This window comes from Carya illinoinensis, chromosome 14 (genome assembly GCF_018687715.1).
Source record: "Carya illinoinensis cultivar Pawnee chromosome 14, C.illinoinensisPawnee_v1, whole genome shotgun sequence".
NCBI classification, from domain to species: domain Eukaryota; kingdom Viridiplantae; phylum Streptophyta; class Magnoliopsida; order Fagales; family Juglandaceae; genus Carya; species Carya illinoinensis.
This window is the reverse complement of record NC_056765.1, coordinates 3,622,104-3,647,509: the sequence shown is the minus strand read 5'-3', so window position 1 is coordinate 3,647,509 and position 25,406 is coordinate 3,622,104. Positions and strand designations below refer to the sequence as shown.

General features: G+C 36.6%; 1 protein-coding gene across 2 annotated transcripts; it reads right to left on the bottom strand.

Annotated features, from left to right (window-relative positions):
* Positions 1 to 13,446: 13,446 nt before the first annotated feature.
* Positions 13,447 to 24,817, bottom strand: LOC122294746 (transcriptional activator DEMETER-like). Of its 2 annotated transcripts, XM_043103679.1 has the most exons (20): positions 24,679 to 24,817; positions 23,274 to 24,219; positions 20,708 to 22,546; positions 20,247 to 20,612; positions 19,621 to 19,711; positions 18,080 to 19,514; positions 17,823 to 17,902; positions 17,583 to 17,667; positions 17,409 to 17,500; positions 17,268 to 17,336; positions 17,111 to 17,147; positions 16,924 to 17,006; positions 16,239 to 16,676; positions 15,847 to 15,883; positions 15,688 to 15,745; positions 15,308 to 15,447; positions 15,131 to 15,196; positions 14,868 to 14,982; positions 14,743 to 14,781; positions 13,447 to 13,851 (listed from the first exon to the last, which is right to left on the bottom strand). In XM_043103679.1, the coding sequence occupies exons 2-20, from the start codon at positions 24,049 to 24,051 to the stop codon at positions 13,736 to 13,738; spliced, it is 5,964 nt and encodes a 1,987-aa protein (XP_042959613.1). In that variant the 5' UTR covers positions 24,052 to 24,219; positions 24,679 to 24,817; the 3' UTR covers positions 13,447 to 13,735. The 2 variants fall into 2 exon arrangements, with proteins under 2 accessions (XP_042959613.1, XP_042959612.1); XM_043103678.1 differs by having other exon boundaries at positions 23,274 to 24,814.
* Between the last annotated feature and the right edge of the window lie 589 nt (positions 24,818 to 25,406).

The following is a 25,406-nucleotide window of genomic DNA, read 5'->3' as shown; positions in this document are numbered from 1 at the left end:
AGAGAGAGAGAGAGAGATCTAAAATGGGTCTTGGGGGGGTGGCGGGTAGAATTAGGGGTTTTTTTTTTTTTAGTTTATAAAATCTGGGTACTGGGTTTTAAACCCGGATCCCGGATTTAAAATCTAATACCCGAACCGGATTAATCCGATTTTTTAAATCTGGATATCGGCCCGGATTTGACCTGGGCTTTTAAACCGGAACCAAAATTCGGTTATACCAGATTTCGGTCCAGGCCGGATTTTTTCCGGCCTGGATGAACATCCCTAGATAATATATTTTGAAAAAATGTAGTTGTAAGCAATTTTGCGTATCAATACGTGCACTTATTTTGATTAGAAAGTAAACTTTATTAAAAATTGTACCAATTTAAATTTTGAATATAAAATCATCAACATTAATACGTAGATTTGTATGCAAGTTCATTTGTACGTAACAAGTTCGTAAAAATATAAGCCTAACACTTCTGCTACAGGCAACCGAGTGGCAAAACCCTGGGAGAATGGGGAAGGCCGCTTCAGTCGAGTAAAAAAAAAAAAAAGATGAAACCAGATGAAATTAAAAAGAAAACCTAAATATATTAGAAGATGAAAGAGAAAAGAAACGTTCGTGGATGTTAAGCTTCTTCGTTTGCATCTTATATAACTGAAAAGAAAACCAGATTCAGAACTAGTTGAAAGAGGAAAGAAACGCAACGGCACATTTGGTAGCTTCTTCATCTTCATCTTCCATGGTTGAAAAGAAAGAGAAATCAGAACTGCACATTCATCTTCATGGGTGTCATCATACTATCTTCCATAGCTCGCTGAATGCTGAGTTGCTACACTAGATCTGTGATAAACCTTTGATTCTTAGATCTATTTTTGGCATCCACATTTGGTAGATCTAAGACTTGATTTGGCATACACCTTCTACATGCACATTTGGTAGATTTGTGATAAACCTCCGAGTCTTAGAGCTATTTGTTATTGTTAAAAGGAAAACTCTGAATACAGGCAGGTGTAGTGTGGCCTGTGGGGACCAACCACGCACCAAACGTCCATCTGGACATTAATTAAAACGATTCATTTTGTTTTATTAAATGAACCCAACGTTTCATTGAACTGAAGAATCACACAAATAAGAGTTTTGTTATGTACAAGTAAAGTTACGTACTAATCTGCGTATTAATACTGATTCCTTTATATTCAAAATTTTAATTGACACTGTTTTCAATAAAATTTACTTTTTGACCAATCAAATTAGATTTGTACACATATTAATGCGCAGTTGTGCTTACAACTAGATTTTTTCCACAAATAATATCTAGATGATCTGAAGAAACGTAGCGGCAGTGGCCATGGAAATTTTGCAATCATGCAAAGGCCAATAAGTTCCGTTTCAAACTCAAAGCAACAAGTATCTTACCCACATGAGAGTTCCATCAATGCTCTATCTTTCTAATGATCCTCAGATTGAACTCCAAATACGGAACCCCAATTACTCCAAAGAAACAACAGCCCAAATCCCTCATATCCAAATTCTACATATTTCTCCAGAAAGTTAGCTTTCAATGGTGAATCGAATAATTGGATTCAAGAAAACATCACATCTCTCACGCCGCCTAGAAGAAAAGACTATGAAATGGTTTGCTTATAAGGTACTGAAAAGTGAAAACATGCATTTGTTTGGTGATTTGTAACATTTTCTGCATCTTGGAATTCTATTATTAGTGTTTTTTTAACATTTTCTACATTTTGGAATTCTATTATTAGTTTTTTTAACGTTCTTTTTTATAAATATATGTAGGAACTAATTTTTATGGGTCATTTGGTCGTTGGGATTCTTGCATTTCTATATCAATACCCAGATCAGAAGTTCTAAGTCCTTTAAGTGTCTGCAACAGTGGTTTGCTAATTAGTATTTGACTTGGAAAATTATTTGAAATATGATTATATTTACTTATTTAGATGGCGTGGAACTATGTTGTTTCCACTAGGTTGCCCAGTGAATTTCCACGTCTTTTTTAGACATCCTAAAGGAATAATCACAGAGGTTTGAGAACATAAATTGTACTCTCTTTTTTTCAGTTCTTCTACAGCCGCGTCAGCCATATTATTAAAAAATAAAAATAAAAAGAAAGAGGGAAAGCACAATTTCAAAATATTTGGTTTTGAAGAGGAATCTATGTTGTGAAAAAGAAGCCATAGAGGGAGATCTAAAGCAAAAGAGGAAGATTTGAACCCATCGTGCGTGTTTTTGGTCATCGCCGTTCCTTCCAGTCGCCATCCCAGCTTCTAGATCAGTGAGTCGTGGCTTCGTGAGTGAGTTATTAGGTGAAGTAAGAGTTTTCCAAATTATTTAGCACACCGAAAGTATCTTCACTTTAAGGTTTAGTTCAATTGGTGGATTTAATGTATTTGGTATTGAGAAACTTGAGTTAGTGGATTTACAGACACTAGTTCCCTTATTTATCAAGTACTTTTTTTCTCTAATTCCCTTATTTTCACTGAAACCCACACTTCACCTGCTCTCCCTCTTCTTCACGCAAAGACATTCAATCGCTTGCGCACAACCAAAAGTGAAGTTACAAAAATTTTTAGTGAAAGTGAGAGAGAGTGGTGAGTGTCTATCCCAACTTTCAAGCTTTGGTAAGTGCAAAAGCTCCATTCTTATTTTTAGTACTTAGATGTAGAACATGTTAGCTTGTGTTGGAAGTGTTTTTTCTAGAAATAAATGGTTGGTTTGTGTGTTGGTATTGGGTGTATGTTTGGTTAGCAGGCTATTAATAGTTGATGATGACTCAAAGTTGTTGAATGTTAATTTGGTTTATAAGATATCTTTATAAACCAAACCATTCTTACATTTTTTCTTTCATTCTAACGTGATTCCTTTTATCAAGTTTTTACATCTCAAAATTGTCTAATGAAAACTCAAAGTTGTAACTTCTAAAGTAGTTGATTTTTGCTGCCAACAGCCAACTGTAGCTTCCTTAAAATTTCCACCTCTTGAATCAACAAGTTCTTATCATGGTCAATTGTATGACCACCTTCTTACTTTGTTTGATTGTTTTGTGCATCGTCCAAACAGAGATATTCTCTAATTCTTTGCTCGAAATGAAGAATCAATTATATGAAAATTGAAGAGAAGCTCTACAAAACTAAAAAGAAAAAACAAAGGAAGATTTTTTTTTTTTTTTTTTTTCAGTATTTGTTACAAAATAACACCTTCACCTATATAATAACAATGCAAAAGGGTATCCAAAAATGCATTTGAGGGTGATTTTCAAAAGTATCACCACAAGACTAAAATGCAAATACTGTTGCATCTGATAATTGCGTAGAGAAGAACTCCCATATCAACCTCAGATTCATATACAAAAAGAATTATCACCCTCCTTGCTAATTTTGGCAGCCTATGCCTTCATCATAATTCATGATCCAAACAGCTAGTGCATTCACCTCGGTGGTTCATGCCCGATGTTTCAATCCTCGTTCTCATAAAATGTTTCTCAACTCAACAGCTTCAAATGCAGCTAGAAACATGCACAGTTAAGAGGACTGTAAACTTAGTAAAACTAAATGTTCTATTTAGATCCAATAGGCTAGAACTGCTCTAGATTATATCAAACAAAGCCAGAAACTCAAAGTTTGGTATTGGGTTTATGTTTGGTTAGCATGCTATTAATAGTTGATGATGACTCAAAGTTGTTGGATGTTAATTTTGAGATTGTAAAGGAGTTTCAAACTTGGGTTTTGAAAACCTTTGGTGTAACTAATTGGTTTGTGTTTTTTAGAAATTGTCAATATAGTAATGGGTTAAGTTAAGTAGTTGGCTAGTAAATGAATAGAAATAAAAAATAATTACTTTATATTTGAATACGAATAACATGATAGTTTTATTCTATCGTAAGAGATATATTGACAATGCATTTGTCTTCTTTTTAGCATAAGAAATGGGAAAGAACAATCATCTACGCTAACACCAGGCAGCTCAAACACTCCATCTGCGGTATATATCAATAACATTAGAATTTGTTGAGTTGATATTTATTTTTCAAAATACATCGATAATGAGTTATCTAATAACATGTTAGGGCATACCATCAACTAGTCCAAACATTCCAAATTACATGCCAGGTTACTATGGACCAGTGCATGCATGGTCATCGGGTTTTTTGTCATTTCTAGTTGGCAATCAATACCCATTTCAGCATGGCATTGAACCTCTGACTCCTCACATCAGTACAAGCTTCGCTACAAGCAACTACAAAGGTTCAGAGGATAATAGACTCGGTGGTGGAGAAACTGAAGTGTCATGTACGTCTCTTAGAGTTGAAGAAAGTACTGAGGATAGACCAAATCCATGGGAAACCAAGGATGGCAGTGCTGGGACATCTCAAAATGTGGTAATGGATGATGATGATATGGTTGAGGAGCCAAAGTCGGAGACGGAGTTTAATTCCTTTGAAGATTTAATGAGTTATTATAAGCAATATGATAAGAAATGCAGCTTTGGGATTATGACAAAAAGGACTGAGAAGGGAGAAGATGAAGCTGTTCGATATGTCACTCTTCTTGTGCCCGGGGTGGAAAGGCCCAGAATAGAACTTTTAATGTTGCCAACCCATGTTCGATAGGAAAGACAAAATGTAAGGCAAAGAATAATGCCTTAAGATGTGATGGAAAGCTTCGCTTGACTACAGTACATAATATTCATAACCACGACCTCAGTCCAAAGAAATCCAACTTTTTTAGATGTAATAGAGAAGTGAGTGACTCAATAAAAAAGATCCTAGATACAAATGACGCGGCTGGCATCCGAATGAATAAGAGCTTTGGATCTCTTATTGTTAGCGCAGGTGGATTCAAGAACCTTCCATTTTTTAAAAATGATTGTCACAATTACATCGACAAGGCAAGATATCTCTGACTTGGCGCAAGTAGTGCTGGAGCACTTAGAGAGTATTTTTTATGAATGCAGTACAAAAATCTTGGGTTCTCTGCATTGATGGATTTAGATGATGACATGAGGTTAAAGAATGTCTTCTGGATAAACCCCGTAGTAGAGCAGCCTATCTATATTTCGGAGATGTGGTCACATTCAACATCACTTACCTGACGAATAGATATGAGATGCCATTTGCACCATTTGTAGGTGTAAACCACCATGGGCAGTCAATTTTGTTGGAAGCAGACTTGATTTCCAGTGAGGATACAGAGACTTTTGTATGGTTATTCCAGACCTGGTTGCAGTGTATTGATGGTATAGCTTTGAAAGTTGTTATCACTGATTAGGATAGAGCGATGAAAAATGTAATTACTATTGTTTTCCTATAAATTAGACATAGATTTTGCCTGTGGCATATACTAAAAAAAGTCCCTGAGACGATTGGCTCATATGGTTCATACAAAGCTAGGATGAAGAATACATTGATGAAATGTGTGTATGACACCCAATGTATTGAAAAGTTTGAGAAATATTAGAATCAATTAATTACCACTTACAACTTTCATGAGAATGTATGGTTGCAAAGCCTATAGGTTGACCGTGAGCATTGGGTACTAGCATTTTTAAAAGAGCTTTTTTGGTCTGGAGTGAGTACAATGTAACGGAGCGAGAGCATGAATGCATTTTTTTACTGTTATGTTCATGCTAAGACAAACTTAAAAGAGTTTGTCAACCAGTTTGATAACACATTGAAAAAAAATTGAGAATAAAAATGCAGCGGACTTTCATTCATTTAGTGTCACAATTCTTTACATCTCGAGATCTCCGATTGAAAAGAGGTTCCAAGAACTGTACACGAATACTAAATTCAAGAAAGTTCAATAGCAAGTGACCGGCATGATCGATATGAATCCAAAGTTACATAAGAGTGATGGTGTAGTAAAGACCTATCTGGTTTAGGATGAAGTTCGTTTGGAAGACTTCACTGAGTCGGTTACACATTATGTGGACTTTACTGAGGTAGATGCAATTACAAAGTGTTCTTGTGGATTATTTGATATGAGAGGGATATTGTGTCGGCACATTTTTGCCGTATTCAAATATAACAAGATTAAAATTTTGTCAGATAAATATATTTTAGATCGATGGAGGAAGGATATTAAAGGGCAATACACGTTAATCCACATTAACTATGATGCAGGGGGACAACAGACAGATTCTAATAAATATTCAAATCTTTTAAATATATGTTATCAGATGATTACTCATGCAACGAGTTCGAAAGAGCATATTGAGGATGCAAAAAAAAGTTATATGTAATGATTGAGTTGTATAATGCCAACCAAGAACCCCCATCGATGACCCAAACATGTTCTAATATTGGTTGCACAGTAAATGACACAACTATGATATGAGGTTCTAGGCAAGTACGCAGTCCACATGTTGTGCGAGGGAAAGGCAAACTTCCATCTTTGCGGAGAGCATCCAGGATGGAGATAGATATGCAGAAAGTTAAGGCGAAGATGAAAAAAGCTCCAGCAAATGGGAAACGAAAAGAGGTGCAGATTCGTAGCCTGGCATTTTTATTTATATTTGCTTCCCTACAAGCATGGTTTAATGTGCTCTTACTTGTTACTCGATTTAAAGCGAGAGGAGAAGATACACCGGTCGTGAACCTTCGTAGGAATTTATTTGGCAATCCTTACATGGATATGCACAATGTTGAACACGTGCATGTATATTAATATGTATGTATTTATATTTGACTTTCGATTTAGTTGTGTGTTTATGTGAAAAGTATTTATCACTAGGGTGTGCCGGGAAGTGCAGCTTTTGAAATTACAGAATCCCAGGTCCGAGAAATAGTGATTCAGAGTCAAGAAATTGCAAGTGGATTTAATGTTTTCTTGAGATTTTAATGTATTTATTGACACCATGTTAATAATTGGGTTTTATTCTTTACAGATACACTTTGAGTTGGATGAATCACAATCGCTTGATTGATATGGATGGATTTAATGCATTTTTTGGATTTAATGTATTTTTCCAGGTTGAATGTAATACAGTAATTATTTAGTGCCTCTAATGTATTTTTCCAGCTTAAATGTAAAAGAGTAATTTTTTAGTGGATTTAATGTATTTCTCCAGGTTGATACAATCCAGATTTAATTTTGCTTGATTTAATGTATTTTTAGTTGGTTGAATGTGAACTAGTAATTTTTTTGCATTGGTTGAAATTAACAAGAGCAGCATCAGGAATTCTTTAGGCGGAGGCACAAAAATTGGGTGCAGCTTCAAAGTACATGTTTTTTTTTTGCTAGGAGAACTCAACATCAATTTCTGGATCAGATCATGTTAGGAAGTCTATGCGAGGCGTAGTTGGAACTAAATCAGATAAAGTGCAATCATATCTCTTATTTTTGGTTCTCAGGTTGTATTAAGACCTGGTTTCAATTCATTTAGGTGTCTAAAAAGAGTATTTTTGTTTTAAGAAAAAATAGGTTTCTGAAATATTTGGTAAGAGATGTGCCATCTAAAACCTTTGGTGTTCATTTGGAGACACATTTGTTGTGAATTTTGCAACAAATCTCATGGCCTAACATTTGAAATTTTTTCTCCACAATTTACCTACTGCAAACAACAACTCCTTTTATATAAATGTACAACAATTTTTCACAATTTTCCAGGAACCTCTTTTCTACAATAACTTCAAACTGTTCAATTTTCCACAATAACTTCAAACTCCACAATTTTCCACAATAAGTTCAAACTATTCAATGGCTAATACAAATGTACAAGTCCAATGCCTAAACACAGATTACTTATATAACAGTACTACTAACAGATTACCTCAACAATTTACCTACTACTAACAATAATCCAAAATTACTTATGTAACAGTACGTAAAACGCATGTACAAATGCAAAACAACAATAAATCTGAAATATCTTGCCTAAACGCCCGAGTTGAGCTTCTTGTACGTTAAGCACCAACTCCTTTTACATAACCTCATCGCTTTTATTGGATAGCACCATTTGTTCCCTCTCAATCTGATCCACTATCTTATGTAGCTTCGACACCCTCTTTTTGAGAAGCTCGAGTATCTTCTTGACCCCTTTCTCTTTCTTGAACAGTTCATTCATCTTTTCTCAAAGTTATATATCAGTCACTTCATTACTATCTACCCATTTGAAAAACTTACAGTATGGTAAGCCCTGCCCATATCAATGCATATGTTAGAAATGTACATCATATTAATCATTATATATATAAATACATTTTTGACAACAAATAATGTAGTTACTTGGGTGTTGTACTTTGAATACCCTAAAAAGGGTCGTCTAGGATTTTTTGCAGTAGTTGACTATTTCAGTGTGGTTTTGAGCTCGCAGAAGCACAATAGTTGACTCAAAGTATGTTTGGCAAAAGATGAAGAAGATAATAATGAAAATGATGATGATGACATTCTAAGGTGAACTCCTATAAAAACAGTTGAATAATGATGTAATAAAATTAAATAGCAGCAAGTTTGAATTAACAAAGAAGTTATTTTGCATCTCAACTCACTACAAATTTTGATAGCACTACACTAGAATGCAACATATATATTTTCAGTTGAAATATATTTTAAAGGATCCAGTACATATATTTTCCAATATTCTTAATATATTAGTAATGATGATAAAGTGATATATTTGAAAACGTTTTCTAATTATGTCGTTATCTGAGAATTGAAATATCAATCATTATTTTTCATGAACAGAGAATGCTACATTCCATTATAGAAATTGATAATCTTGAGAATAGGGAGTACAAAAAGAATATGCACCAACCAACTTGTCCCAATAAAAATCCAAACGAACGAATGATTAGGAAAGCCAACTTGTCCCAATATGCACCAACCAACTTGTCCCAACATGTAATTGATCCACATCAACTAAATTCACATGACAATATACTAAGCTCAACTCAGACAATGAATAAAGATTGTGTCTAAATGGGATTGCATGAAAGTACTAAAAGGAAAAGATGAAGTAGCTTCAAATGCCATGATGACAATGGGAAAAATACATTTATGCAAGATGACAATATAAAAAAAATATAATAAAGTCCCCGAGTAATCATTTCCAACAGATCTTAAGTAATGAAATTACATGTGTTTCATAAACTAAAAATCCAACTGATCAACACTTCAAAAATTACAAGCACAAATTTGTTTCATAATACTAAAATCAACAATCCAAAAAAGACCAAATCCTTTCCAACATATCTTACACAACAAAATTACACGTGTTTCATAAACTAAAAATCCAACTGATCAACACTTCAAGAATCACAAACACAAATTTGTTTCATAAAACTAAAAGCAATAATCCAAAAAAGACCTAGGTTTTTTAGCAGAGAGAAGTGACCACCGGGTTGTGGAGCAGGGAACAAGATCCGAGCTTGAGAAGAAGACACTCTTTGGGTAGATTAGGGTTAGGGTTTTAGGGTTTTGTGGGAAGGGGTTTGTGTGGGAAATGGGTAACTGCGGGTTCGTGGCCTTGTTGGCTCTGGTTCGGGGGGTGAAGATGACTGGGATGGAGGTTTGGGGGAGAGAGAGAACGACATGGATGGAGCTTTGCTCGTTTCATGAAGAAGAGAGATGAAGACAGGGGCTTCGTAGATTTCGTGGACAAGAGAGAACATAAAGGGACACCAAAATCAAAAGGAAATCGAAGGAGAGAGAGAGGCTTGAGGGAAATCGAAGTCACGAGAATCAGAGAGAGAAGTCTGAGGGAAATCGAAGAGGGTTAGGGTTTCTACTTCTCGAGGTCCAGAAAGCGATGAGAACGAGGAGGGAAAATCAAAGAGGGTTAGGGTTTCTACTTCTCGAGGTCTAGAGAGGGATGAGAACGAGGAGAGAAATCGAAAGGGAGAGAGAGGTGTGAGGGAAGCACGAAATCACAAGAATAAGAGAATAGAGAGGGAATTTGAACAAAAGAGAAAACAACGCCATATTATTTTTATGCCACATAGGACACGAGGCTGCGGCATGGTTATCTAGAGGTTGTCCATAGCCTTTTTTTTCTCTCTAGTTTGTCGCAATCTTTTTATCTATTTTTTTGGGGCCGCGTAATAAACGAATATATGATCCTATGAGACAACATTCTAAAACTTCTTTGTGGCTTCTTATTTGATCTTATTATGGTTTATTCAAACTACAACATCTGAGAGCGGCAGAGGAATTGAAGAAAATGAAGAAACAAGAGAATGCCAAGCTTGAAGACAAACAAGAAAATGGCACTTGAGTTTTTATTCACAACTCCCAAGAAATCATTTTTTTTACAATTACACAAATGCCCCTTTCCATATCATCTTTTGGTGCAAAATTGATTTGCAATACTGGTTGTACCTGGAAGAACTATAGGAGATATATCATGGAGGAAGGAAGTAGATCGAGTTTGTGGCTGAAGGATGAGAAGGCAAAGCTATTGATGGAGCATGGAACTAGATCTTGCGATGGAGGAAGGAAGCAAATTGAGCGTCGCTAAAGGATAAGAAGATGAAGCTATTGATCGAGCACGGAACCAGATCTTTTGAAGATCATAGGAGAGGAGAAGGAGAGGGGTTGAGGCGATGTGAAGAAGGAGAAGGAGCAGGGGAGAAGGAAACCAGACGAAAGAGAATGGGAAATGAAAGAATCATGGAAGAAGAGAATGAGAATTGGCAAAGTGGAGGGGAGGTGAGCTGGGGCTATGTAAAACTTATAATTTCATACTAGATGAAAAATCACCATTTCATTAAGCCATGTAGGATGCAATTACGCATTAGTTTCCCCAACTGGGTGCATTTAGCATTTTTCTAAACTTAATAATAAGACATTTGCTACTCAAATTTCTATACACCACACACTATATTTAAAAATATATATTATTATTTTTTGATTTTATTTTTCTTAAACTAATAGAATTCTTTTACTCATCATTCATATACTACACATTTGGTAAGAAAAAAAAAATGTAATATATGGTATGCGAAGACGATGAGTAGCAAAATTCAAGAGAAATTATTATGTGAGAAAAAGTACAAGAAAAGAGAAAAATAAATAAAATAAATATTTACATTTGTGCACAATCCACGCTACATGTAGCAGCAACATTGTAGGAAAATTGAAAATAGACATGAAATAAATCATCTGTTGGATGCACTTTTGGGCTACTTTTCATCAAATTTTACATAAAAATAGATTTTAAATTTATAGAGAATACTCTTATGCTCTTGAAAATTTTTAAATTTATAATTCTTTGATTAAAACTTGAAAGATTTTATATGATTTTACCATTAATTACACTTTTTTAATTTATAAATACTCCAATGGGTTTTAGCACCTTTCCTGCCATTGTCTTCTAATGTTTTTATTCTTACGTAACTTTACTTGATTTTGCTATTTATAAGTTTATTTTTCTCGTTGACTTTTTTTTATAAATGAAATAATTAAAAGGATAACCTTAAAACTTTATATATATGAATAATGATATATACCGTATTCTTATTTTATTTTATTTTATTTAATAGGATGTGGCATATTTATTATTATTAGATTATAAAGAAATATATGATAAATAATCATCTAATTATGGTAAATGTGTCACATCTTATTTAATAATATAATTGTGGGATGTTAGTATGGTATATAGAATTTTCCTTTTAAACACTGTTAAAGTTTTTATATGCTATTCTCCCAACCTCCCACGCGTCAATACAAGGAAGAGTTTCACCAAAATTCCGTGCACTACCCAGTCAACAAAGCAAAAAATTCAATGTGGAGGGAAGAGGAAGAGGCGCCAAACTGCAAACCTCTATAGAAGTATGTAAAATCGCCGAGACGCGCACCATCACACTTTCTCTCGTCGGCAATCTGCTTCTTCTTAGATATAAAAACAACGATTCTGATGCAGGGCGATCCGAGTTTGATGATGCCGAGCTCGTTAATAGCACTGGACTACTTCGAAAAATCAGATCAGCGCAAATAAAAAGATGCAGATTCTCGATTCAGATTGGATCGGTGCGTCTAGGACAGCCATTCAAAGGAGGGAGTCAGGCTGTGAGGGGTGGGGGAAGGTGAAAGCGAGGAAGCGAGATGGAATTAAGGTTTCGAAGGTGGCTGGATCGAGAGCCATGGAGTTAAGTTGCTCAGCCGTCGATAATTCTTATTCTGTCCCGGCGTCAGATTTTTTGTACTTTTTGCAGATCCGAGAACAGGCTTCGCTTCATCTGCAATCCAAATGTAAGCAAACAGGTACGTTTTTTTTTTTTTTTTTTTTTTTTTTTTTTTTTTTTAATTTATAGTTTCAGGCTTTGATCCGAAGTCGAATTCTCAAGACCTAGCGTAGGTGTTTTCACGATGCTGATTTTGTTTCTTTTCATTGCGTTTGCTTTATCGTCGCTTGGTTGCTCAGAAAACGAAGTAAAATAGAACAGCAAAGGTAATTACGAATTCGCGTCTGGCGTCATTTTCGCCAAAAGTTTGCAAATCATGAGAAAAAAAAATCGCTATAGAGTTAGGAAACTTCGACTAGATGCTCTTGCTTCGTGCTTGACCTGTTTGACTAGAGGATCAATCTTATTTGGCCCCAAAATGACGAAAAGAATCTGAGTTTTAAAGGTAATGGTACTATCTAGTTTCCCGCTTTTTCTTAACAACCAAACAGAGTATCATGGACTATGCTTCTTTTTGACTTCTCATGGCGTGATTTTGTATGTTTGTGTGGTGTTAATTACATAATCAGTAACCTACTACGAGAGTACATTGCGATCAAGTTCTATTTAGATACAAATGTGATTAATTTTTATCATAATTTTTACTTTTTTCTTTCGGTGGATAATTTGGGTACTTGCATTCAAGAAATGGATGCTAAATACGAGCAGGATTTTAATAGGAAGGCTTTAGATACTTTTGACTTCTTCATCCTTTTCAAATATTCGTCTTTAACACTATGGAAAGGATGATGCACAGATATATCTACAGATTTTTAGGTATACGGTACGCTCACTAAGTCTAAGGCTCAATTTTTTTGAGTGCAAACAATTTTAAGGACTATCGGACTGAGAGATTTAGCTGTGAATGCAAACTATCTCTAGGTTCAAATTCCGTGGAAACAATCTCTACAGATTTTGAGATTGATAATGCCATTAACTTTGTATCGATCATCACATGTGAGTAGGGTATGTTGAGTCACTGGAATACCTTTCACGTAGGGTTGTACCACTTCTTTTATTAGGCTAAAAAGGTTAGTATCCCCCCGGCTTCCATTCACGCTGATGTGCGTATGTTTACTAAATGATTATCGTCATCTTCGGTGGCCTCTTCAAAGTGGGCTTGAGAATTCGCTGAAATACCTTTTATTTGATTCATTTGTTGTGTTGCAATACATGCTTTATATGTCCATTTGTACATCCAGTGATGTATCATTTTATTGATTACGAAAAGTGGAGCGTTACATAACGTTTATCTCTCTGGAGTGGCGCTGGCCAGTTTTTGAAGAATGGCTCTTTTACGAGCAAGAATTAAATAATGATCATAATTTCATTTGTTTACAAACTACATTCCTCTCGCCATAGGATCTCACATTTCAACTTTGGGAATTTCTATTCCTCCGATAACAGGTGGTGAATGCGTACCATGTTAGAAGAATTATAATTGAACCTACAACATGTTAGTAAATGATCTTCCATCTCACTGGGTGGTCAGCAACATTTTTGTTTAGTACCAGCAGACTGGTTTTGTAACTTCTGCTAGTAATCATCTCTGCAACATATCCTGCTTATTTTTTGTTTTCAGATTTTGACTTTACCAACTTACTTGCAGGGAAGTGCAACCTGGCCATTAAAGGTCGGGGTGCTCGTGTTTTCTGGTCGAATCCCCTCACACAGACAAATCCTGCAAATAAATAAATACATGTTAGCGAGCATGGCATTTTAAAATATTGGTATATTATAAAGATATTTTGGGGTGCGGTTGTTAGCCACTAAGCAACTGCACACATTTATTGTAGAGAAATCATACATAAATTTGTTCCTTTAGAGTTTGCAAAGTTATGTTTAGTAAATTAGAAGCACTCAATGATTGATAATAAGAAATGTGGTTCAGATTATTTCATGTTTTTAATGATAATTTAGAAATCAACTGGGCAAAGCATTACCATATGTTGCAAACAGAAAAGTCTAATTATACATTTTAGCATTGGTAAAGTTTGGGATCTTACCTTCAAATCTTGTATTAGACACATTTGGCTTCCATTGGGTGGTTAATGTTCTCTCTTATTCCTTTATGTTAGGTTTGATTTATCACAGTGTGGATATGCATAATATTGGTAAACTGGCATGCTGAATGAGTCTAAATTTCAAGCGCATGTCCTCATGTCTCACATATGTGATGTAAGTTTATGCATGCCCAGTATGTTTTGTCATCAAACTTTAATAGCAATCTACGTATAGTGCTGTGGAAATACCACTATATATTGCGTTGTTATCAGATGTTTAATTTAGCAGTAAAATATCTCGTCTGTGCACATGGACATGCAAGCACACACATACGAATGCAAATGCCTACAGATCTACAAGCTTACAAAATGTTATATGTAACTTATGGGACTTCAAATGATCCAGTTCTCTAAAATTCATGCTTTGAGAAAATCTAACCCCATTCATTTTGAAGTTAAAAATGTGGCTATGTATTGTTCCTTCTTCTTTCTAGTAAAGTGCACCTGACATAGATGTCCCCTACCAATCAGATAGAGTAAGCCAGATAATTGAAGTTAATATTCCATACCTCTCCAAAAGCAGAATTGAATTCCCTCTGTCGTTAGGCCTGATAGACAGGTTTTTCTCCGTTAGCTTCCTTTTTAATTAAATTGGGACAGCTATGCAGTAAATGCTTGTTTATAATTCTCTCACCTTTGAAGATTGTCGATACAGAGGTTCCAAAGTATACAGTCCGTCTTCGTAGATTCCATATCCACGATCTTGGTACATCAATTGGGTTCAGGCTAGATTCATGATCCGCAAATACCTGCAAAATGGTATTATTCGTTTGACAATAATGGAATCAGTGGCTCTAAGTATTCACTTACATGAATTGGAATGCCATCCTGGTAGTTCTTGTATCCACTTTGGACTCCCAAATTAAGAGAATAAGCATATAGCTATGATAAACTTACCTCGTTAACTTGAAAGTATGTACCATTAAGAGGAAAACTCCCTCTCATCGCTGTTCTACAGGGTATCTGTATTTTGTGAGGTAACTGTTAGCAACTAAAAGAGTGTTTTCTTTGTATCATTGAATATTTTTTTTTTTTTTTTTTGATAATTATTGTATCATTGAATAATTCACTCACCAGTAGTGTTCCTCTGACTGTTTGTGCATTGGCTTCACGGACACTATTGCACGAGTAGCATGTCTTCTCATTGCACAGTTTGTTAGCTTCTTGTGATCCACAGCTCACCTCTGGTGGTTGGATTGAATTTGCAGTTTCACCTGGAACAAGTTTTGTAAATATGATTGTAATCAGATGTCAAACTTGTAAAACTATTTCTCCTAAACTGTTGTGGGAATATTGAATACCCTGGACCACCCTGCACTTTGTCTCAAATTCTGGCTATGTTGATGTGTTAATACTTATATGCATATAAATTGCACCGAGTGATCACGAGAAGATATCTTGATTTTTCTATGTACAAGTATAGCAGCTCAAGCTATCTTATGTTTATTTCTTACCTGGTGTCCATATGGCAAGAAGGTATGGGCTTGGATCATCTGTTTCTCGGCTGTCCATCTGTAATTTTTTTTATCCGTAAAAAAAATTAGTAAGGTAATGATTAATTACAGTTTCCTAGTTAAAGGCCACTTTATAATTCAGTGTCAAAATTTACTAACCCCTTCCAAGAGCGGATGTGAATCTGGAAGTTCATACCTGCATCATTTCAGGATGGAAGCTGTCAGAGCGCATCAAGCAGAGTTGTATTTGTTTGTTACTTTTTCTTTATTTGAAACATCAACAGTCTATCCGGTTAGGGCTAGAGTTTTTTAATATTTGATCAGAAGCTACAATTTTCTGCAAGCAATATTGAATGATTAGAATATTAGAAAGTTCAATGAGTTTTGTTTCAGGATGGAAGATAATTTATGCTATATTGGACTATTATTTGGTCTAGTCAGAAAATATTTCTGCTTATATAAACCATACCCACTCTAGCGCAAGCCCAGTTTAGCTGCAGTGGTACTTTGCAGATACTTTGATTTTAGATTTTGAGGGGATGTCTACTTACACTTGGTGCTCTGTTCGTAGCCGACTAACATTCTTCAGTTTGGGTGTAGGGATAGAAGCAGCTTCTGGTTTTAAGGCAACCAAAGCCTTGGACATGTCAGCTTCTTGGAGTTCCATCTTCTCTTGCATGTAATTCTGAAGATTCACGGTAAACTCTTCAATGTTGAGTTTGATGATAGGAATCTCATCAGGATCCTCATATAAAGAGTCCTCAATGTCGCTTTCCGAGATCTCTGTACATTCATGTTCTGGGGTTGCTGGTTCTTCAATGATTGGTTCACAGTTGCGACTTATATAAGCTGTTTCTTTAAGTGAGTTGTTCTCAAGTGGAGGTAGTGGCATTGGGTTGATAACTATGGCTGGGTTTACTTCATGTGCAATGGGAATAGTAGAGCTCACAATGCCCTTTTCTTCTGGACCTGGCAGCGCAAGCCTCGCGCTGCAGCAAATACGGTTTTAGGTGAGTTTCGTCCAGAGAATATTGAACTCATGCATAGGGTAAGATAAGCTGTAGGTTTTGAGAAGAAATAACTTGAGGATATATGCCTCCCGTTTATGGGAAGACGAATTGGACAGTTTAAGAATTGATTTTTTGAAACAAGTGATCATTTAAATTGTTTCTCATGCTTTTATGCCTTGGCAATGACAGAGGTAGACATAGCAACAAGACAAATTAGAATGCAAACCTTGCAAAAGCACTTGCAAAGTGTCTGCACTCTCCTCTCATTGGACATGCATTGCAGTTTGGTTTACTTTTTGTGCAGAAAACCTGCATAGATATTGAAGCATGTGGAAAATTTGTCTCTCTTAATATGCTAATGAACTATATTCTGCTGAATAAAGCAGCATATGTAAATCTTTGTTGCTACGAACCTTGCCAAATGTGATCAATTGGTAGTGCAGCTCGTACCTGTGGTAGCAATACTTTATTGTCAGTAATAGCTTTACTTAGTTATTTGTTTATCCTAATTTTTTGTATGAAAAAATACTGTTCAATAAAATATTTAATGAGAAAGTGCTCTGGGGTTACAGTGTTCGTTGATCGAGTTTGCATAATCTTGGCCAAAGATATTTTTGTATTGATTCCAGCACTGGGTATCTGTATAGGATTTTGATTAGCATTGTTTATCATTGAAAAGATTAGCATTCATTAGTTGGAGTATGTACTTACAATTCTAGGAGGTGTAACTGAAGTGACTCAGGCAAGGGTTGGAGAGGGACCCATCCAAGACGAACTGCTATTCTTCCAACATTTGTATCAACCTTTACAAAAAAAAAGAGGTAATATATTTGATTATCTGGTTTTCTTCGCCCCTTATAATCTGTCAAGGAAGTAGTTTCTTACTGGAAAAGCTAGATGATGGAGTGTTAGCAGCCGCACACACTCCACACTTTTCAACCCAAGTCCACGAACGCTTAACAGATAATCCCTGCAGCAAAATGACATTTTTCAAGGATATAGATGCAGTTCGGCATTTTGACATTAATCTGGGCCATTTTCATTTACAATATAGATGCAGTACATTATTATGGCCTAGTGGCAGTCGTTTGACAATTTCAGTAACATGTTTATGGAATTGCTTACTTTGCTTTATCAGGGGGAACATTTCTTAACCATTCCAGATCGATGCTTCCATGTTCTCTAACCAGACGGTTCAGAAATTCCTGTAACATTATGAAACCATGGCCACTTTTCTATGTTATTTTTATATAAAAAGAATTTGGTGAAGAATACTTTTGTGTTGAATGACGATTCATTTGTGGAGCCATTTGAAGGTGGTAGTTGCAAATTTGAAGTTAGTAGTTGCAAATGTGAAGGCTTTTGTAGTCTAGTAAATATACCTTGATTCGTTCTGCTAGCATGTTATTCATCCCCCGTTCTCTAATGGCGTTAGAAATCTCATCAACATGTGCAAGCCTTACTGCTTCATAGTCAAGCGAGTCCTGTGCATCTTTGCTTCTTTCTCCATTCAAACCATTGGCCTGCACTTGCTTTCTTAAACTATCCCAGTCAACTGCACTATTCTTCTCTTTATCTGTCTTTCCTTTTTTCAGTTTTGAGATTTTTGAAGTTGTCTTGCTATTTGCCTGATCAGAGGGATCGACTTGCTTATTTGAATTTGGATTGAGAAATCTATTTTCGAAGTGTATTTGCTCATTTTCTACTGAGATTCTCTCTCCAGAATTTTCTGCAAGTTTACGTGCACTTGATGTTTGCTGCATGGCATCATTCTCTCTGTTAGCCAGCGCTTCAGCAGGTTCTGCAATATATGGGCTTTGCAATTGGAGGGATTTGTTCACATCCTGTTGATGATTGCGGTAGGATGGTTGATTATACACAACATGTGGTCCTCGTTGAGAAATGATTTCCTGGTGTACTGAGTGGTTGCTTGATGGTACATGTGGCCCCATTCTTTGTGTTTCTTGAGGGTGCAGTAGTCCGTTCTGCTGTACTCTGCTTTTACCTTCACTTCCTTCCCATCTTTTGGTCCTGAAGCCCTTCCTATTTGCATCTTTTGTCTTGGTGAATCCAAAATCAATTGAAGACAAAGGGGATATGCTTTCGTCACTTAATGCTTCAAAATTTTCTACTTCAGGTACTGTTGAGTCTAGGGTCACATGCAAATGGTAGTCACTTGAAGGAGCCACTCGTACTTGGCTTTGTGGATTGTCAGGATTGATTGGATAACTAAATGCAGGACCATTGGCATCATCCGCTCTATCTAATCTTGACTTTTTGTGGGCGTGAGCAATATATTCAGATTGCTTGTGCACATGCCTGGATCCCTCATCCATAATCGAACTATTTTGGCTGTAAAATTCCTGGAATGTGGTTTTCTCCATCTGTAGAAGATTTGTTAAAGTTGGAAAGTGAACCTCAATAGGTCTGCAGCCGGTTATAAGATCTTCCTCTTCTGAATTGGAGCCTGAGCTCGATCTCGGTCCTCCAGTGCCTTGAATAATTAAAGAATCAAAAGATTCTTGTGATGATATGACTTCTTCTTCTATACTCTGGCTGTGTCCCTGCACTATGCTCCTTTCTGTTCTTGTAGTTTCACTGCCCCTCTGATACTCTGCTGATCCAAGGGGTGCCATGGAGCTAATATTGAAGATGGGCTGGCTTGAACCCTTTCCATGCCATCCGATGGTGTCATTCGGATTTACTATGCTGACTTCTGACTCTTTAAACAGTATGCTTGTTCCAGTGTTGTCACATGCATTGCAGTTGCTTGTTGATTTGAGAGGAAATCGTGCTGCCAAAGACATGAAGGCAGAGCTGCAAAGAAATTAAAAAAAAAAATGATAAATATTATTATTTGAACTTCCAAGTTTTTACTTATGTTCAATGTGGGCATAGAATTCTGTGAAAAATTATGAATTACCTTGAAAGATGGTCCGAGACATTTTGGGTAAGGAAGACTCCTATCACCGAGTCAACAACAGATCCTTTCCACCGTGAGAAGCGTCTATCACCTATGAAGAGTGTAATTTGTATGTATAGTTAATATGGAACAAGTTAATTAACTTTGTATGTGACTAGTTGGTTTTCCATGCAATGTACACTTTCTTCCCTGATTTTCTGTTTGCATATTCTACATAACACCTACAAATATTTGTCAGCTTGCAGACTTGTCGTTGGGTAAGATATTTTATCCAGAAAATTAATGCTAAAAGACTCAGACTAGCATGTCATGCAATTGACTGATGGCTTGTTTCAATTTCAATTGTCCCACGGTATTATATTTTTCTTCATATTGATCTCTCTGAACTTGTGTCAATATGACCCACTAGTTCCTTAATACTGTGTTTGTGTTTGCATCTCTCTTCACCCCTTTCTCTGGTTTGATTCTAGTTTGATAGCTGTCAAATTAAATAATTTTAAGAGCATGCCATAATGGCAAATTCAAAAGGAATACTTTAAATAAATGTAGATCCAAGTATCTTGATAAATAACAGAATACTTAATAATGATCTGAATGTGAGAGGCTAAAACTATAAGGGACTCTACCTTGGATAAGGTGCATTCTTGCAATAAATGAATCGGTTCGACCACGAAAAACTTTCCTTTCCTCTTCCCACCACTTCTCCTTTTCTGTGTCAGTTCCTTCAAAGTCTTTGTTTGCTTCCTTACCCATCAAAAGATTCCATATTCTATTTGTTTCTGGGTCAAGGTCTACCTTAGGCCGTGGTTTTCGTTTTTTCAAAAACTCAAACCCTGCATATGGAACAAGTGTACCATCTCCTTTATAGATAACAAGTGCATTTTTCTCATCCCTTGCTAATTCATTGCTCCCCGCATTGAGATTAAGACTCATCAATCGATATATGATCTCATCTATGGTAATGGGATATATCCGTTTTGCTGGTGGACGACCTACATCAAGTTGATTGCTATCAACATAGTGAGTATAACATACTAGATATTCTGTGAGTTTGCATTTTCTAAAAGTTATCTGATATGGAAAGTACCTCGTGGTTTTGGTGAGGATTTCTGATAATCTTGAGAGGCATCCTGGTTTTTCAGGACTTTATTTCTTCGAGCTGAAACTAATCTTGATGGTGTACATCCCAAGGTCTGCTTAGTTGCTAATGTTTGAACATGGGAAGTTTGTGCCTGGTTCTCCAATTCGTGAGTTTGTTTGGGAGGAGATGGTCGGAGCAAGTGACAATCCTCAGTTGCAGCTAAGGAGGGAAAGCTTTGGGCTGAAGTTAATCTGTTGGTCTCTTCCGTTCGTTCTGCATTTGAATGCAGCCCGGAAGAAATACGTTGCATCATCAAATACTTTTTGGCTGTTGTTGAGTGATTGCACCTCTCAGCAGTAAAATTGTTGACCTCACCTTGCCTCTCTGTGATTATACGAGTTTCAAAGTAAGAGTTCAATATTTCATTGTTCGCTGTTGGTGCAAATTCATTTGCACTGTTATCACTCATCTTTTTTGTTTCATCATTTCCCCAACCTGCTTCAACTTCTGTAACACAAGGCATTCCATGGGTGTTTGTATGGAGTCCACTCTTGATTTTCTTCTTTTTGCAGGTTTCTGAAAGACCTGCGCCCAGAACCTGGACATTTCTGTGGTATTCATCCACTTGGATCTGTTGGTACAATGATGAAATCACTGGATTTTGGATATTGGAATTCGTCTGCTCGATGGTACGAAAATGTTCTCTCTTGGATCCTCTCATTGCACTGGAATTGGATGGAGACTTAGGAACTGATTGGTGAGTACTTTGAGACATCTCTTTCTCAATTCTTTCATGATGAACTTTTTCTTGAAAGACACTTTTGTCTATTCCTTCCGCATGAATTTGCCATATGGGAGTGCATCTATTTCTGCTGCTGTTCTGGCAAGGATCAGTGAATCCGCCATCTGCATTTCTTCGAATCAGATGTGAATCTTCTATTGGCAGGTCTTTTGCTGGAACTATTGAGGCTGCAGCTGCTTGCTTTTTTTGCAGTGGTCCGCGGTCAGTTTGTAATTGAAAAGTGGAAAGGGTTAGATTACTCATCATCCCATGTTGCTGGTATCCTACCGTTTTCCATTGGTCGACCTGCACAGCTGACTTTGTTCCAGGCACACTGTATGTTCCAGGGCACAATTCTGTGGCTTGAGGATCTGAACTCAAATGAAAGGTCCTTTCATTCCTTTGCTGCAACTCCTGCTGACCAACTACTTTGATCTGGCTTTCATCTACGGTCTTTTCCAAGTCGAAATTTAGAGCTCTCCTACAGGATTTTGCAGCAGTTCCACCATTAAGATTTGCCACCTTCCTTGTAGCATCTGCCAGTTCAGGTGCTGATACTTTTTGAACATTCTTGCGTACATACTTCCTCTTTCCTGTTGGGGTCTCCTTAGTATTCTTTGGAGCAGTAGGCTTTGGACTCCTTTTGGGCTTGCCTTCCCTGATTACCTTGGGCCTGTGTTTTCTTCGTCTGGGTGGTTTCTGCTCGGGTGTCTTGTTCAGATCAATGCCTGGATTCATTCCACTCTCAGAATCTTTATTTTCCTTGTATGGTGTACAAATGGCAGCAGAAGAGGAGTCCACTATGCTTTGTAAGAGTTCTTCACCATGTTGCTGAGGTGCCTTATTTCCGAATGATGCGGGTGAAGTATCATTTTCTTTTGCCCCACTTGAGCTTTCATTTCTTGTTTGCAATGTTGCAGGAAGTTGGTTGTTCTCCAACTTATTGACCTGATCCGGTGTTATTGGTGCAAACTGGAGGGTGTTGGTCACACTTGAGGAAGCATCTATTTCTGCCGGTGGGTAGTTTAGGTCACATTGTTGCCAGTAAGGCGTAGAGAATCCATCTGGTAGGGAAAAACAGTTTTCATTGTCTTCATTCATTTTCTTGTAAAAGATGAAAGAAAATTTGACAATGAAAATAAATTCACAGCTCCAAAGAAATGGAATTTCATGTCAGCCTTTCTAGCATATTAGAAAGAACATGATTGGCAAGATTAAAATAACATATGCCTGTCTAATAGCTGTTTGACAATCACATACATAATGTGGTACTAAAATTCTATTTGCAAGAGCTCCTTTGGCTTCTGCGTTTTTCCTCTTTTAAGTATTAAAACACTCCACGGTTTCCTAATTGCTGTTTGATTACAACAACAGCTAATTTTTGTTCATTTTTCATGACACTGGAAATGTAAAATTTTGTTTCTTTCAAGTGCTTCAAGCCTCTCTTGATGGCCAAGGGGTATTACAATTTCACACCCCCCCTTAAATCTTATGAAAAGAGGGCAAATGCTAAAATATTTTTTGTGCAAACGATCCAATTTCCATGGGGCATATGTGATTTTCATGAAGAATCAATAATCTATTTCGAATGTTTCATTCACATGGTGGCAATTACATGTTTCATTGACGGGAAATGAGCAAGAAAATAATAATAAAACATGGGAAAAATCATAACGATGATCCTCTTTGAATAATTAGTAGGCATTCCTAGTTGCATGAATTGGCATTAATTTTGTTTTTTTGTTTTTTTTTTTTTTTTTTGAGAAAAAAAAAAGACAGTAGATCACTTACGCTTGGAGTTGGATATCTGGGATGTGATATCGCTGTCGTTTAATGAGTTCGAACCTGAGAAGTGATTTTGGTTGCCATAAAACCAACTTGCAAAATCTGAATCTCCTTGATTGTTGTCAACTTCAGAATGAATATCCTGAAACAGAGTTCCAAAATTGCTCAACGGGTTAGAACCAGACATGTGATTCTGGTTTTCGAACCACATGTTACGCATGTTACCCAAGATGGAACCTTTCTGATTACAATCAACTTGAGGCTGAGACAGAGACTGAGGCTGAGACTGAGAATGCGAATCCGGAATTAGAGGTCTATTTGCTGCCATGCTCAAGCTTCTGTTCGGATTCCTGTTTGCAGAGGCAATGAAAGCCGCATTCTGCATCAGCAGCAGTTTTGCCAATGGATCCCTTTTACAACCGGAGCTGTCGTTATTATGGAAGGTCTGTGTGTAGGAGCCTGCAATGTGATTGATCATCGTCCTGTTTCTCTCGGCCAAACCTCCCTCGTCATAGCCATTGAACCCTCCATTCTGGACCATTTGTCCGATTGGGTTCGAATTTAGCCTCAACCCATTGCAATTTGGCATCTCTTCTGCATACCCATTTGAGAATCCATTCAGTTCCTGCCAATTTCCTCTCCCCAGTTGGTTTCCATGGCAGTCGACCGGGATCGGATTAGATCTTGTCGGAACTGGCTTCTCTGGTGTGACGGGCATCCAAGAACCCATGATTTGAAACTCTTTATCCTGTGGAATTGAAACTCCCCCTCCGAAGTTAATCATTTCTTTCTCACTCACCCAGCAATTACAAGACAATTCTTCCACCCAAATAATCCCAGAGCTTCAACCCTCTCGATTTTCTTGTAGCAGCTGGATTTATCAGCTAACAGACAAATAGGAGAGGCTTCTGAAAGCCCTTCTTTACTTTTAACCCATTTGCCTGAACCCACCCTGCCAAAACACCCAAACACATTTCTCCCTCATACAACCTTCACCAAACATTGGCATTTATCAAGACTACGGGAGGTTAAAGAAAGAAAACAACCCACAAAAAAAACATCTTTTTTTTCTTTGTTATATAAATGAAGGAAAATCATTTCCCAGATAGTTTTCAACAGGAAAAGCCAGCTTTATCTTTTACTCGAGGGAAAGCATTGAAGGAAGCATGAGAAACTTAAGGAAACAAAATCAAAACAGTAGCAACTATCTTGCATCTGAGAGATAAAAGAGCGAGAAGTGAATTGGCCGATTTAATCCGTTTTAAATGGCTAAGATTTTGGGCCGAAAAATTGACAAATTCTATAGGGAATCTTTTCGCTATACGGAAGGAGTGTAACAACTTTAATGGGGTTTGATAAACCTGAATGAATTAAAATCTGAAAAATAAAAATGGTAAGAAAAAAAAAATACATTGAGCTCACAGATCTGACGGTGAGTCAGATCGCCGGAGTGGGAAAGTCAATGCCGGAAGATATGCCGTCAGTCTCCAGGGTTAAACCAGGAAAGAGAAACTGTAGAGAGGAGAAGGGTAGGAAAGAAACGCCAACAGCCATGGACCATTCTATATATATTAAGAAAGTCACCAGTTTGGGCACGTCTTGTTTTTATAAGCTGGGCACACCATCTTAATCAACGTCTTTCACAATAATATTTAGAAATTACCATACTCACAAAAATTAAAAACACAAAAAACTCAGAGATTACCTTTCTTTTACTAACCTCGTTACTAAATCTGCCACATTTCATGATTTCCAAGCAATATTCACGCAAGTGGAGGTGAAAGGCTAGAACAAGAACTTAATCAAGATTATTATATAATCAAAATAGAAAATATAGACAATGTTCCAATCCTGTGTTTACTTGTCTGATCAAGTAAAGGAAAGGATTGCTATGAAGGCAATTAATTCAACAATCTAGAAAATAATGGACTCTTTTGAGTTACCTATAATGATGGGATATCGTTGCAAAAATGAGCACGCTTTTACAAATTATTTTAGAGATTTTGTTGAGCAGATCTACGTTTTTTGCTGTAAATAGAGGAATGCATCGAGTCTAACTTTGAAGGAAAGTGATAAGATAGTTAAATAGGTAGAATCATGCATATCTGACGCTTGGTGGCATTAGGGATTGAGCGAGTG

Coding starts and splice junctions, on each gene's coding strand:
- LOC122294746 (XM_043103679.1), bottom strand. CDS start 24,051: ATGATTAACTTCGGAGGGGGAGTTTCAATTCCACAGGATAAAGAGTTT. Junction 17,337..17,408: donor CAGTTACACCTCCTAGAATT/GTAAGTACATAC, acceptor AATCCTATACAG/ATACCCAGTGCTGGAATCAA. Junction 15,884..16,238: donor CTACGAACAGAGCACCAAGT/GTAAGTAGACAT, acceptor GAAATGATGCAG/GTATGAACTTCCAGATTCAC.